This window comes from Oreochromis aureus, linkage group 15, assembly GCF_013358895.1.
Source record: "Oreochromis aureus strain Israel breed Guangdong linkage group 15, ZZ_aureus, whole genome shotgun sequence".
In the NCBI taxonomy this organism is placed as follows: domain Eukaryota; kingdom Metazoa; phylum Chordata; class Actinopteri; order Cichliformes; family Cichlidae; genus Oreochromis; species Oreochromis aureus.
In genome coordinates this window covers 13,804,118-13,815,544 of record NC_052956.1, presented here as the reverse complement: position 1 = coordinate 13,815,544, position 11,427 = coordinate 13,804,118, and the positions used below count along the sequence as shown (strand labels likewise).

Below are 11,427 nucleotides of genomic sequence, written 5' to 3'. Positions count from 1 at the left end.
CCAGGTTACATCAGATGTTAATGTGAAATGTAAACAGACATGCACAGATGCAGAATTTACCTTTGTTGTTAAGTCGTAAAGAATATGTGGCTATCAATGCTTTTATTTTAAAGTGGAGGCGAACACTGTGATTATTTGTTGTAATTTTATTGATGTACACATACAGTAGGTATTAAACAAAATAAAATACATACTGTACTAAAATTAAGGCGTGACTTATTACACAAGATTGCTGGAGAGTCTTTGTTCTACATCACATATTTGAAACCAGGCTGTCCAAAGTTAAACAGGGAAACAGAACATTTCCAAGATTTACAGTCAGAAATGTGAAAATGTAAAAGTTATAAGTCAGCTGACAAAATAAAGGAATAATAAGCAGGAGAATTGAGGCTTTACATGAATAAAATCATGGTGGTTCAGCTATGTGTCAAAGAAATACAGTATCTCTGCTTCTGCTGCATTATTTTTGATCTCTCCCATCTGTCTGGGGAGGCGAGGAGTCTCCTAGAAAACTCATGGGTATCATACGGAATCTCAATTCCGCCACTGGAAAAATATAAATAAATAAGTTTTTAAAAATTGCCAGACAAAGTTGAAACTTTGAGTTGCGCATCTCAAAATTTTGGCTTACTAAATACCTCAAAATTTTAAGGTACTTCGGAGTAAGTTGAAATTTCACGATATACAACTTGAAATGTTGATTTATGGAGAGCAAACTTTTTTTTTTTTCAGTGGCGAACACGAGCTTCCATAACATCATCAGCTGGTGGAGTTCACCGTACAGTCTACTTCACAGTTATTCTGACACGTTTCTCAATTTCCTGCATGTTTATTAGCTTCACATACAAATGAATGATATTCATGACAGCTCAACGTCTTCACAGGAAGAAAAAAAAACAAAACAAAAAAAAAACGCAGGAAACTATTTTAATCATCAAATAAGTCCAAATTACAAAGTATGAAATGATCTAATGGATTAGTGGCACTTCAAGAAAATACCAGTTATAAACTTCCAAGGAAAAGAAGTTCAATTTTGTGGGATTAGAGTGGTAAATATAGGAGAAAAATGCAAAATATTTTAAGAGGGAAAAAAGCCGAATATTATTATTAACTCACAAAGCGGTGAGAAAATACAAATCGCCTGAGATTAATTGACACATTTATGAGAGGAAGAAACAAAGTGGCTTTACTCTGCATAGATATCCTGATCAGGTTTATATGCCCGCACTGCATGATTTATGGCATTATGCTTTACTTTATAACCATCAGTAGCACACTAGTGATTTTTAGCGCTGAGCCTTTCCAGGAGAAAGCAACAGTGATTTAGATGATTTAGAAGCTTATGTTTTCCAGCTCAAGCTATCATCCGCTGCTCATTCTCACTGAAACACAATCTGTGTCGTGTATTTCTCTCAATTTTTCTAACTTTAATCTCAGAGAATTTCAGAATTTTACTTGCAGTTTGATGACTTTGAAATGTCAGAATACCACCAAAATGACAAGCTGGTAACAAAAATGTGAGTGCGTGTGAGACTCCACCCTGGCTTGCTGCATCACTTTACCACCATTCCCGTCAGGGCTGCACGTTACTGTCGTTCTCCACGTGAGTCTGCATGTGTTCAGGAAGCTCCTGCGGCAAAAACGCAAACAAAGCTGACAAACTGGTCTCTGTGAATGAACCACAAGAAGAAAACACAAAGCCTAGCTAATGAGGTACGCTAACAAACTGTACCTGTCTGACTGAATGCTGCGTGGCAAAAAACGTGTCGCAGCCTCTCCAGCGACATTTGACCGTCTGCAGATTTTGGTTGCTGTGATCTTTAGTAAGGTGCTGTAGCAAATGTTCCTGCATGCCGAAGATCAGAGAGCAATTCTGCCACTGGAAAGAGAGCAAATGCAACAAAAAAATCTTCAGGAAAAAGACACTCTGTGAACGTTGCTGCAGGAGTCACTGTTCCAGTTAATAACATCAGGTTCTTACCCAGCAGCGGTAGTTTTTCATCAAGTTGAGCTTTACAGCTTGAACACTGCCATCATAACAGCCTGTGTAGATCTGCGTGTGGAGCAATCGACCACAGAGACACAAGTCAGCAGTGTTAATCCATCCCTTCCTGTATGAACCTCTGCCACACAAGTTTATATTTAAAAGGAAAAAAAAATACAGCTGGACCGGTTTTAATTCCACTTACCACACTTTTATGTACAGCCATGCACATCACCATGTCACTGTGACCTCCATATACCTGCAGCCGGTCGTGAGACTAAACAAAAAACAAAACACACACACACAAGACAGTAGATAACTGTAACTAAAACCAGATTACAAAGGTTCCTCAAATTGTGTTGTCTGTGTAACTGGTTACATGCACAGGGAAAAATATGTAGCATCAACCAATGCCGCACAGCATTTAAAGTCTAAATGGATTTACAACGGTCATTTGCAAAAGAAAAAAAACAGTAACCTAATCATGCATTCAAAACAGACTTTGTTGCATTCTTTTCTGTTCTATTTTGGAAGAAAATGGAGTCATAATACCTGTAGCTCATAAACTCGAACCAGTTTATCCAAACAGGCTGTTACCATCACTTTCCCCAAGATGACAATTGATGTGACAGCATGACCGTGACCCTTGTAGATGCGAACCAACTCGCCCGTCTGCAGACAGGAAAACATGGCAACAAAACTAAACGATAACAAGCACACATCACTTACCAAAAGCACAAGGCTAGCACACATTACTAAAGTTACACTAAAAATACCGGCAGCCAACAGTAATAGCCCTCAGCCTCCTAGTAGAAGCACCTATGTTATAAATCCGAAAATCCTCAGTGATTTTCACAAAAGTTGGCCTCTGACCTTTAGGTCAAGGTTACCAGGATTAGAAGTCGTCAGACACTTTTAGTAGTGCTTCTACGGTAGCATTTCAAAAATCTTCAGTGACATCTTTCTCGATTTATTCTGTTCACAATGTTTAAAAAAAATGTACCTCTGACCTTGATCTTGAGGTTGAGCTCCCAAAGATTCAAATTCTTTTGAGATTTTTAGTAGATGCACCAATTGTCTCAATTTCAAAATCCTTCATCAGCTTGTTCTTGAGTTATTGCATTTTCAAACTTGTTTTTACGCAGCTGCCGGACGAAAATGAGCCTTTTATGGTTGACTGATAACCAGGCTTAAAAAAGAAAAACTCCTGCTAGCAGAAATGATTTGGTGTCTGCATCTTTCATGTGATAAAACATCAACATTTTATGACTAAAAACACCCAAACTAAAACACTAAAACAAAAAGAAAACATTAAAACAGAATTCCTTTTTTTTTTTAAAAACAACACTAATAACTCTGAAAATTCCTGCTAGCATAATTTTATTGATCTTTTTTAAGTAAGTCAAGTCACTTACATGGATGTTGTGGGCATGTACAGATGTGTCACTGGAACCACTGAAAACCAGGTCATTCACTACCTGAAAAAAACAACAACAACCAAAGTCAACAAGATGCAAGAAGTGCTGCCTGCAGGTAATAAACCAAACAGCAGCCAACCATTTCCTCCCACATTTACAGACAAACAAAACATTTTCACTGTTGTCATTTTATGACTATCAAGTTTTACCACATGCTGAATGTTGACTATGATGTCAATACAGACTTGATGTTGATTATGAGAACTTTAATAACAGTTTTCAGCTTTGGGCTCAACTTAATTCTTTGACTTCCAACCTACATTTCATTTATTTTCAAATCCAAAAAAAAATGTTGTACTGTATTTTCATTTATAACATTTTTACTGTCTGGCCAACAGCTGTTGTGGTCTGTTATTGCCTAATCTTGTTTCAGCCTTTTCTATCTAATTTGCTTCATAGTGTGGTGGAATATCTAGTAGCGAGATGAGGAGATCTGCAAGAGTTATGAATTTCTCTAAGAGTTTTTTTTTTTAGCATGACATAGATATAGACAAAATAGATTGTTAAAGGATGTAGAATTTCCCCACCTTCATACAAAGTACAGTCTTGGTGTGACCCTGCAGCGACCGCAGCAGCAGGCCGCTCTTGGCATCGCGCACGCTAATGGTGCTGTCATACGACCCGACCAGAAGCAGCCGGCGAGCGCCCTCCTGAGCTGTGCCCAGGCAGCTCACGCCTCGTGGGCCGTGGCACTCGAACACATCCAGCTGTTTCAGAGTCTAAAAAGATCGGAGAGGACGTTGTTGGAAAGAAGAGAAGGGAAGGGAATCTTTTTTTTTCTTTTTTTTTTTAAATGAACACTATGGCATGTAATTATCCGATTTCACTGACCTTTACGTCATAGCTAGCAACTGATCCACTGGCGGTCCCAGCATACAGAATACTCCAGGCTATGTGCAAATACAGCACTCTGTCAGGAAGGGCAAGCTGCTCCAGACACTTCTTAGACTGCAGAAAACAGTCGATTATAAGACAAAATCAATAAATGCTAAATAAAACACATATGTTTACTTCAACAAACACAATCTGACTCTTAAGAGTTTCACACTAAAATCCAGCCAGTGGACAACTTTGTGACAGCAGCACTTTATTACTTCCAAAAACACGTCCAACACCAAACACACTAAGTCCTATCAAGACATTACATACCTTTATACTGTAACAGCGGATAGTTTGATCGCTGGATCCCGTGTAGAGGCGTGTCGGCATATTTGGGATGGATGACACCAGTAGACAGTTGATTTTATTTGTGTGACCGTCAAATATTGTTAAGCACTCCTTGGTCTGGATACATAAGACAAAATATAGATGTTAATAATAGAGAAAAGAGACATACATTTCTTTAAAGACAAAACAGTGACATTCAGTCGCTTATATCTGATTAAAATCACTCTCAAAGAGGGTGCTGTACCAAAAACCTCATTGTGATCGTTTTGGTCGCTAGCAGATGGCCCCCAGTTTCCATCCGTTTGCATGAAAAATGCTTGTCTGCAAACACTGGCTAACTAACCACAGAGTGGTAGTAAAACCTGTAAAAGTGCAATGCAAATCAGAAACAGAGCACATTTACCTTCCAAAGAAAAGCTGCAAGTTTACGACCAATTTCTCCAAGCAACTGCCAGCAAACTCTTATTCCCATTTACAATCTGCTATGCTGTCCATGGTCAGGGCTAAAGTGGACCAGAACGGTTTGGAAAGACAGCATTCCAGAACTTTCAGCTAATGAGCAACTAAATCTGGCAGTCAGGTTAGTGCATATTGATATGAGTTCACACGCTGCAGCCTGGCGTTGCTTCTGGTGATGGCCTGGAGATACTTCAGTGATAAGAAAATAATGTCCCACGGCTCATTTACACCTTGAACACACCCCATCTCACCCCTGCGATGCATTCATGGTGCATATGTAAAGCTGGGGTTGCTGTAGTTAAGCTTATAGCTGCCTACTAAAGAGGAGCATCTGCTGCGTTTCCCACAGAGAGAAAAAACGTTAATGTGCGACACTGATGATGAAGAAAGATGTGAGAAAGAGAAGAACAAGAAGATGAGTGATTATTTTCACAGGCGGGAACTGCAAGTGAAATTTTAGCAAATAGGAACTTGAAATTAGCCAAATATCTCACATAATATCTGCTTACATCTTACTGAATTCAGTTGGTACAGTTAGTAATTCTAATACTGCTACACCCAGTCTTAGCGAGTATCAATGCCTGCCAAATCCCACTTTAACCCCTGCTCACGGTTAACTGTCAGCTCATTTCATTAAAAACTGCACAACAACATTTCATTACAATCTGTAGAGACGGGTGCAGTATGTGAAGTTATGTCTTCACAGTAATTTATGTAACTTACTATATACTGACACCGATTTTCTGCAGGTAATTGTAAATTATTGTATAAATATGTCAACAGTAAGTGACACAGTGGAAACTGTGTAATTGTTTTCTGTAGCTCTTGAAAAAAATGCCACTAGAGATAAAACTGGACAAAATTTTGAAGTGCCAAGAACATACCACTAGACTGTAGGCCCGAGCCGTGTTGTCCCCCGAACACGTGTACAGGACGCCATTGTGGACTTGAAGGCCGTGCACAGGGCCGCTGTGATTTAGAAACTCTCCCAAGGATGGCTCCTCATCATCAACGGATGCTGAAATAACAGCGACTAGGTTTATTTCTTTTCTTTTTTTTAAGAATCTAAAAAATATATAACATATTTGAAATTTTCATGGTAAATTTTAGCTCAAAAAGGCAGTATGTTTTATCACTGCTGACAAACTGCAGAGATTACTCACCTGCAGGAGTGTTGGCATCTTTCCCTTCCAAAGCTGGAGGCTTAATTTTACTGAAGGGATGAGAGAAATGGATCAGTTTTCCTGTAAATTCCAGGATTGGAACCCTGAAACGATCCAAAGCGTGAACCTCACCTCTCGTCCTGACTTTGTTGAGACGTTTGTGTGCTTGCAGAGCTGAACTCAGCATTCACAGAGTGAGAAGGCTCCTGTGGCTGCGCCGGAACTTTTAAATCTTTTCCAAGGGAGTCCTCACAGTCCGATTCATCGACGGCTATGACCTCCATGTTGGAGCGGTCAATCATTTCAACAGAATCGTCGCTCTCGTTCCCCTTGTCATCTGCCACAGGTTGCCGTTTTTCTCTTTCGGGATTACCACCGGCTGGCTCTGGTTCTTTAGCCACCATCTTTGTCTTTGCACAGTCCTGTAATCCCTCTCTTGTTTCTTGCTGCTGCTGCTGCCTGGCAGATGATTCAAGAGAAAGAAGTATATTTGCAGATGTGGAGCACTCTGCATTGGACTGATTGGCAGAGATGGCAGCAGCAGCAGTTAAGGGAGCTGCTAAATGTGTTTGTGGGAGCAGCAGGGAGGGAAACAAAGATACGGGTTGGTTCAGAGGGACCTGAGCAGCATTGGTGTTACTGGGCACCGTTGTGGACAAGTGGCTGGCTTGTCCAACTGTGGACCGGTGGCACACTTCTTGCTTCACTGTTAAAGCGAGAGGAGCTGGAAGAGGTGGGGTGATGGATAATGCTGGAGCTGTGGAAGCTGATTGCTGAGTTGTTGAGGAGCCAGACAACAGGCTGGAAGGAGAAATGGAGGGAGATCGAACACTGGCAGCTCCCCCTGATGACGATGTTCCCGAGTACCCTTCTGGAAGAGATTAAGAAAGACGAGAGAAAAGCATTTGTTGCCCACCGAACCATTCTGAGTTCAAGCTTTCACTGCCAGTGTACATCTACCGTACCTTGCATTCCCTGCAGGATCTCAATGCGCTTGGCTCTTAGGCTGTTGACCTCAGAAGTGAACTAAAACAGCAGAAAAACCCAAACTTATGAATGGCTACCTTTGAGGTCAAACATTTATTTACTGGATATTTCTTCATTACCTGCTGTCTCAGTAGCAAAAGTCTCTGGACTTCTGCATACGCAGTTTGCAGGGCATTACGGGCCTGGACCAGAGACTTGTCCAAATTCTGCAATGAGTGGCTCAACTCTTCCTCACGCAGTGACACCGCCAACAGCTGGTCCATTTGTTCCTGATCTGCAAGTGGAGGAAAAAAAGAAAGTGGGAACGACTGACGAATGTTTGAAACCCCCCCCCAAAATGCAACATTATCTTAAGCTGCCTCATAATTTAAGCATAGTTTTAAGGATAAAAGACAGTTTATGAACGTTTGAAAGCAGACTGAGGTAGAAAGTTAACGTGATATTTAGAACCCCCATAAATCATTCCCAATATGATGTCAATACAAACAATGGCAGGAGGAAACATAGTTTTAAATAGAGCATCATTATCACTTTGACCTTAAGCTCAATCTATTGGCCTTGAAGGAGAGGTCAGAGGTCAAATGTGACAATATTTGTTCCAATTTCTTTCATTTCATTGCATATAAAAAGGTTTGTCACCTAGAAAAAAAATCTTACTAATCATCAGAATCACCTTTGTTTGACTTTGTTTTCTTCTTTTTCCCACTTGGCTCCTTGTCAGAAAGACCGTCAACCTGCAAAAACACATCAATTCCAGCACTGAAATGCATCGGCAAACTGGATGTTTTGGAAATGCGTCACAGCATGCAGTACTAATCACCGTCACCATGGTGTGTTTCCTCTTGCTAGTGCTGCCGGTTAAAGCTGCATTAAAATCCTCAAAGTTTGGCTCCACTTTCATCTGTATTCGTGCAGCTGTCTGGCTGCTGCCAGGATCCTGAGCTGCAGCCGGCTGTCCCGAAGCTTCCTGAACCTGAGAGTCTGACTGTGTCTCTCTGGCACGCTCAGTATCAGCAGTGTCTCGGAATGGAGGGGGTGCAGTCGAGTGTGGCATCGAAACAGAGTTTGGAAACGACTCCCAGTGGAAGCCTTCGGACAGCGGCAGGTCAAAGTCCTGCGGATGCACTGAGTCTTGGTGAGTCGGACGATTCGACAACTCAATTCCAAACCTGAAAGTTTAAACAGTGGCAACAAATAGCATAAAGAAATATCCAACTGCAAACTGGGAAAGCACAAATACAACGAAACACCTTATTGGATGGCGATTTCCTCACCTCGGCGTGCCTTTTGCCTTCCTTTTCACCTCCTCATGCCCTGCAGTCCAGTTCTGATTACTCCTGGTCCCCGAAAGGCTAAGCAACGTTTTTGTAGTTGATTTACATCCAGCCTCCTTCTCCCCATGAGCTTGGCCTGCTTTGTGAGCAATTCGAACCTTAGGTTTGTTTGAGTCGGGCTCAGATGAAGCGGTCTTTTCAGTACATCTTTTAGGTGAAGTCAGGCCGTTGGTGGCCACCTGAGATGCGTTATTCCCGTTGTTTGGCAGTCTGTCTGCACCTCCTGAGCTCTTTTCACAGTTCTGAACTTTTTCAGTCGAAGCGGAGGTGCCTGCTGGCTGCTCTGCCTCAGTTCTGCTTTGCTGTGAGGTCACGGGATCAGCCACCTGGACGCCGGCCTCACTCTTCTGTCTCCGGGCTTCTCGGTCTGCTCTGCATGGCTCCCTCACACCCAGCGCTCTTCTGATTTGCTTCAGCATGGCAGTGACGTCAACTTCTCGTATAGGAGCTGCGCTGTTGGCCGGTGCAGGTTGAGCTGAGCAGCGTACACTTTGCTGCCTTGTAGTCACAGCTTGGCTCTGATCAAAGATGACGGCTCCATTATCAGGGAGCTGGTCGCTGGTGAAGTCTTTGTTTGTTGCACCATTATACTTCCTGCTGCGATAGTTGTACTGGCTCACAGCAGGTCCTGCCATCTGGTGCCAGAGGTCTGTGGCACCCCCTTGAGTCTTGACAAATCTTTCCATTTGGGAGGTCACATGTTTGACTAGGCAATGCTGATTGTTGACAGAAGCGTTATGCCAGCTTCGACCTTCGGGCTCTCCAGACATAGGAGCCAGTCTCCTGCTTTGACAATGAAGGCTTGATTCTGCATTGTGAGGAGGTCTTTGCTTACTGGATACTTTGTTCTCCTTGTTCTGGACGACAGCATTGCTCCTGCCTTTGTGCTCATCATTCTGCCTTTGCTCCAGCTGCACCGGTTTTAACCGTCTATGCTTTTCCACTTTGGATGCACCAGTCTTTGTTGCGGTGGTTCCCTTTGACGAATGAGCACGCTTCTGACCAGCCACCTGCTTGAGTTTCTTTCTTTTTTTTTTTGTTACTTTCTTCCTACGAATGGAAAAAAAAGGCAGAGGTTTCCAACAACAACATATTATAACATGGAGAGATTCCAATAGTTTTATTAAAAACAGGTGAAAAACTTACTTCTCTCTCTTTAGTGCCTTGTTTCTCTCCATGATCCGGGTTATAGACTCTGTGCTGAGTGTCTTAAACAGAGACAGGGGCTTCACATTTTTGGACATCAAGCTCTTCAACTTGGCTTTGTGCTGAACGGTCGAGATGTGCTGGGCATACTCATTTAAACCCATGGAGGAAGCTTTGCATGCCTGACAGTCATGAAAGGAATCTCTGTTCAAGAAAGGGCACAACATATATTGTCAGAATTAAAGATACCGTTATATGTCAGTGAAACTTTTTCATAGATTCAACTAAAGAGATTGGAATAAATAATGTTTTTTGGGACAGGCTGCTAATAGAAAAGTGCCTAAAGATACAAGTTAAAACAGATTCTTTGCCAAGTTGGTGGCCATGATGTGTAGAGACATCACTAGTTCATCTCTTGATTTAAATGTCCTTTTCTATGCTTGAATGAATTGTAAGTCACTGTCAGCGGCTTTAAAAACAAACAAACACTGAAAATGGTCAAGTATAATGACTGGACTGAAAGTGAAAGGGGAAGCAGTCAAAGTCTAAAGAAATATTTTCTTCCATACTTTCTCTCATGACCCCCAAGTGTTCGCGGCAGATGGCTGCCCCTCCTTTTGCCTAGATCCGTCAGCAGTTTCTTCCTGTTAAAAGGGAGTTTTTTTCCTTCCCTCTGTCACCAAATTCTTGCTCAAAGGGGATTGTTTGAATTTCAGAGTTTTCTTTCTTACAATATAAAGCACCTTAACGTGATTTGGCGCTATATAAATAAAACTGAATAGAATTCAATATTGTTCAAGGCTACTTGAAAAACTGCAAAAAGTTTTGGCTTCTGAGGCAATGTATAAAGAAAAGAGAGGTGGTTCAAGACTCTTGCACAGCACTGTATGTCTGACTGAATGAAAGGTGTTTGTCCTAAGCAGTGATAAACACACATTTCTCAAATTACACACAGTACTCACTTGCCCAACACTGACTCCAGCTCTCTGTGATGCAGCATGCTGTGCATATGCTCGTGTGCTGCCTGTAGTTAGAGACATATTATCAAGATTACAAATTATCTATAAAGAGCTGCAGGTTAAACACTGCATGTCATTCATCTCTACTGAGAATCCAGATGCCTCGGTGAATCAAGAACCACTTACATGCTTCAAATACCAGCTGCGACACAAAATGCAGTAGCTGCTTTTAGACGTCTGGGAGGTTTGGGGAGGATTCTGCTCCACATGGGATTTGACCACCTTCTCGTGTGGAGTTTGAACGTTTGCCATTTCTGATGACTTGAGACTAGAACCCCAAACTGTTCAGTGTCTCAACATGTCATTACTGATGGCAGCATTTATATTTAACCTGAGTAGTAGAAAAGAAGTACAGCCATTGAAACACTTCAATAAAAAAAAAAGGAAAAAAAATTAGCTCAACGTGGTCTTCAAGTCAGAACTAGCCACTCGTTTGAAACGGTTTTAACACTTGTCCACAAGCATTAACGGCATTACGATTCGCCAAAGCCGCTGGGTAAAGTTAATCGCATCAAAGTGACGCCTACGGTTACGGTTCCACGTAACAAAATCTTAGCTGCAGATAATATTTACCGCATAAATTTCACAAAGCAACAAGCATCCACTGGTCTCATGCCGCCATGTTTGCCTGCGTAAATCACGTCACGTCAAAGTCCGCCAATCGCGTTCCGGAGACCGGAAGTTTGTGAG

General features: G+C 41.8%; 1 protein-coding gene across 3 annotated transcripts; it reads right to left on the bottom strand.

The window, feature by feature from the left end:
• Window positions 1–131: 131 nt before the first annotated feature.
• znf106b (zinc finger protein 106b) lies at window positions 132–11,392 on the bottom strand. Of its 3 annotated transcripts, none has more exons than XM_039598740.1 (21): window positions 11,311–11,392; window positions 10,864–11,068; window positions 10,681–10,742; window positions 9,719–9,922; window positions 8,513–9,622; window positions 8,059–8,407; window positions 7,912–7,972; window positions 7,358–7,512; window positions 7,217–7,277; window positions 6,384–7,122; window positions 6,252–6,301; window positions 5,973–6,106; window positions 4,612–4,746; window positions 4,294–4,410; window positions 3,990–4,181; window positions 3,400–3,462; window positions 2,537–2,656; window positions 2,190–2,261; window positions 1,982–2,053; window positions 1,733–1,879; window positions 132–1,630 (listed from the first exon to the last, which is right to left on the bottom strand). In XM_039598740.1, the coding sequence occupies exons 2-21, from the start codon at window positions 10,987–10,989 to the stop codon at window positions 1,574–1,576; spliced, it is 4,026 nt and encodes a 1,341-aa protein (XP_039454674.1). In that variant the 5' UTR covers window positions 10,990–11,068; window positions 11,311–11,392; the 3' UTR covers window positions 132–1,573. The 3 variants fall into 3 exon arrangements, with proteins under 3 accessions (XP_039454674.1, XP_039454676.1, XP_039454675.1); XM_039598742.1 differs by having other exon boundaries at window positions 8,065–8,407; XM_039598741.1 differs by having other exon boundaries at window positions 10,864–11,369.
• Between the last annotated feature and the right edge of the window lie 35 nt (window positions 11,393–11,427).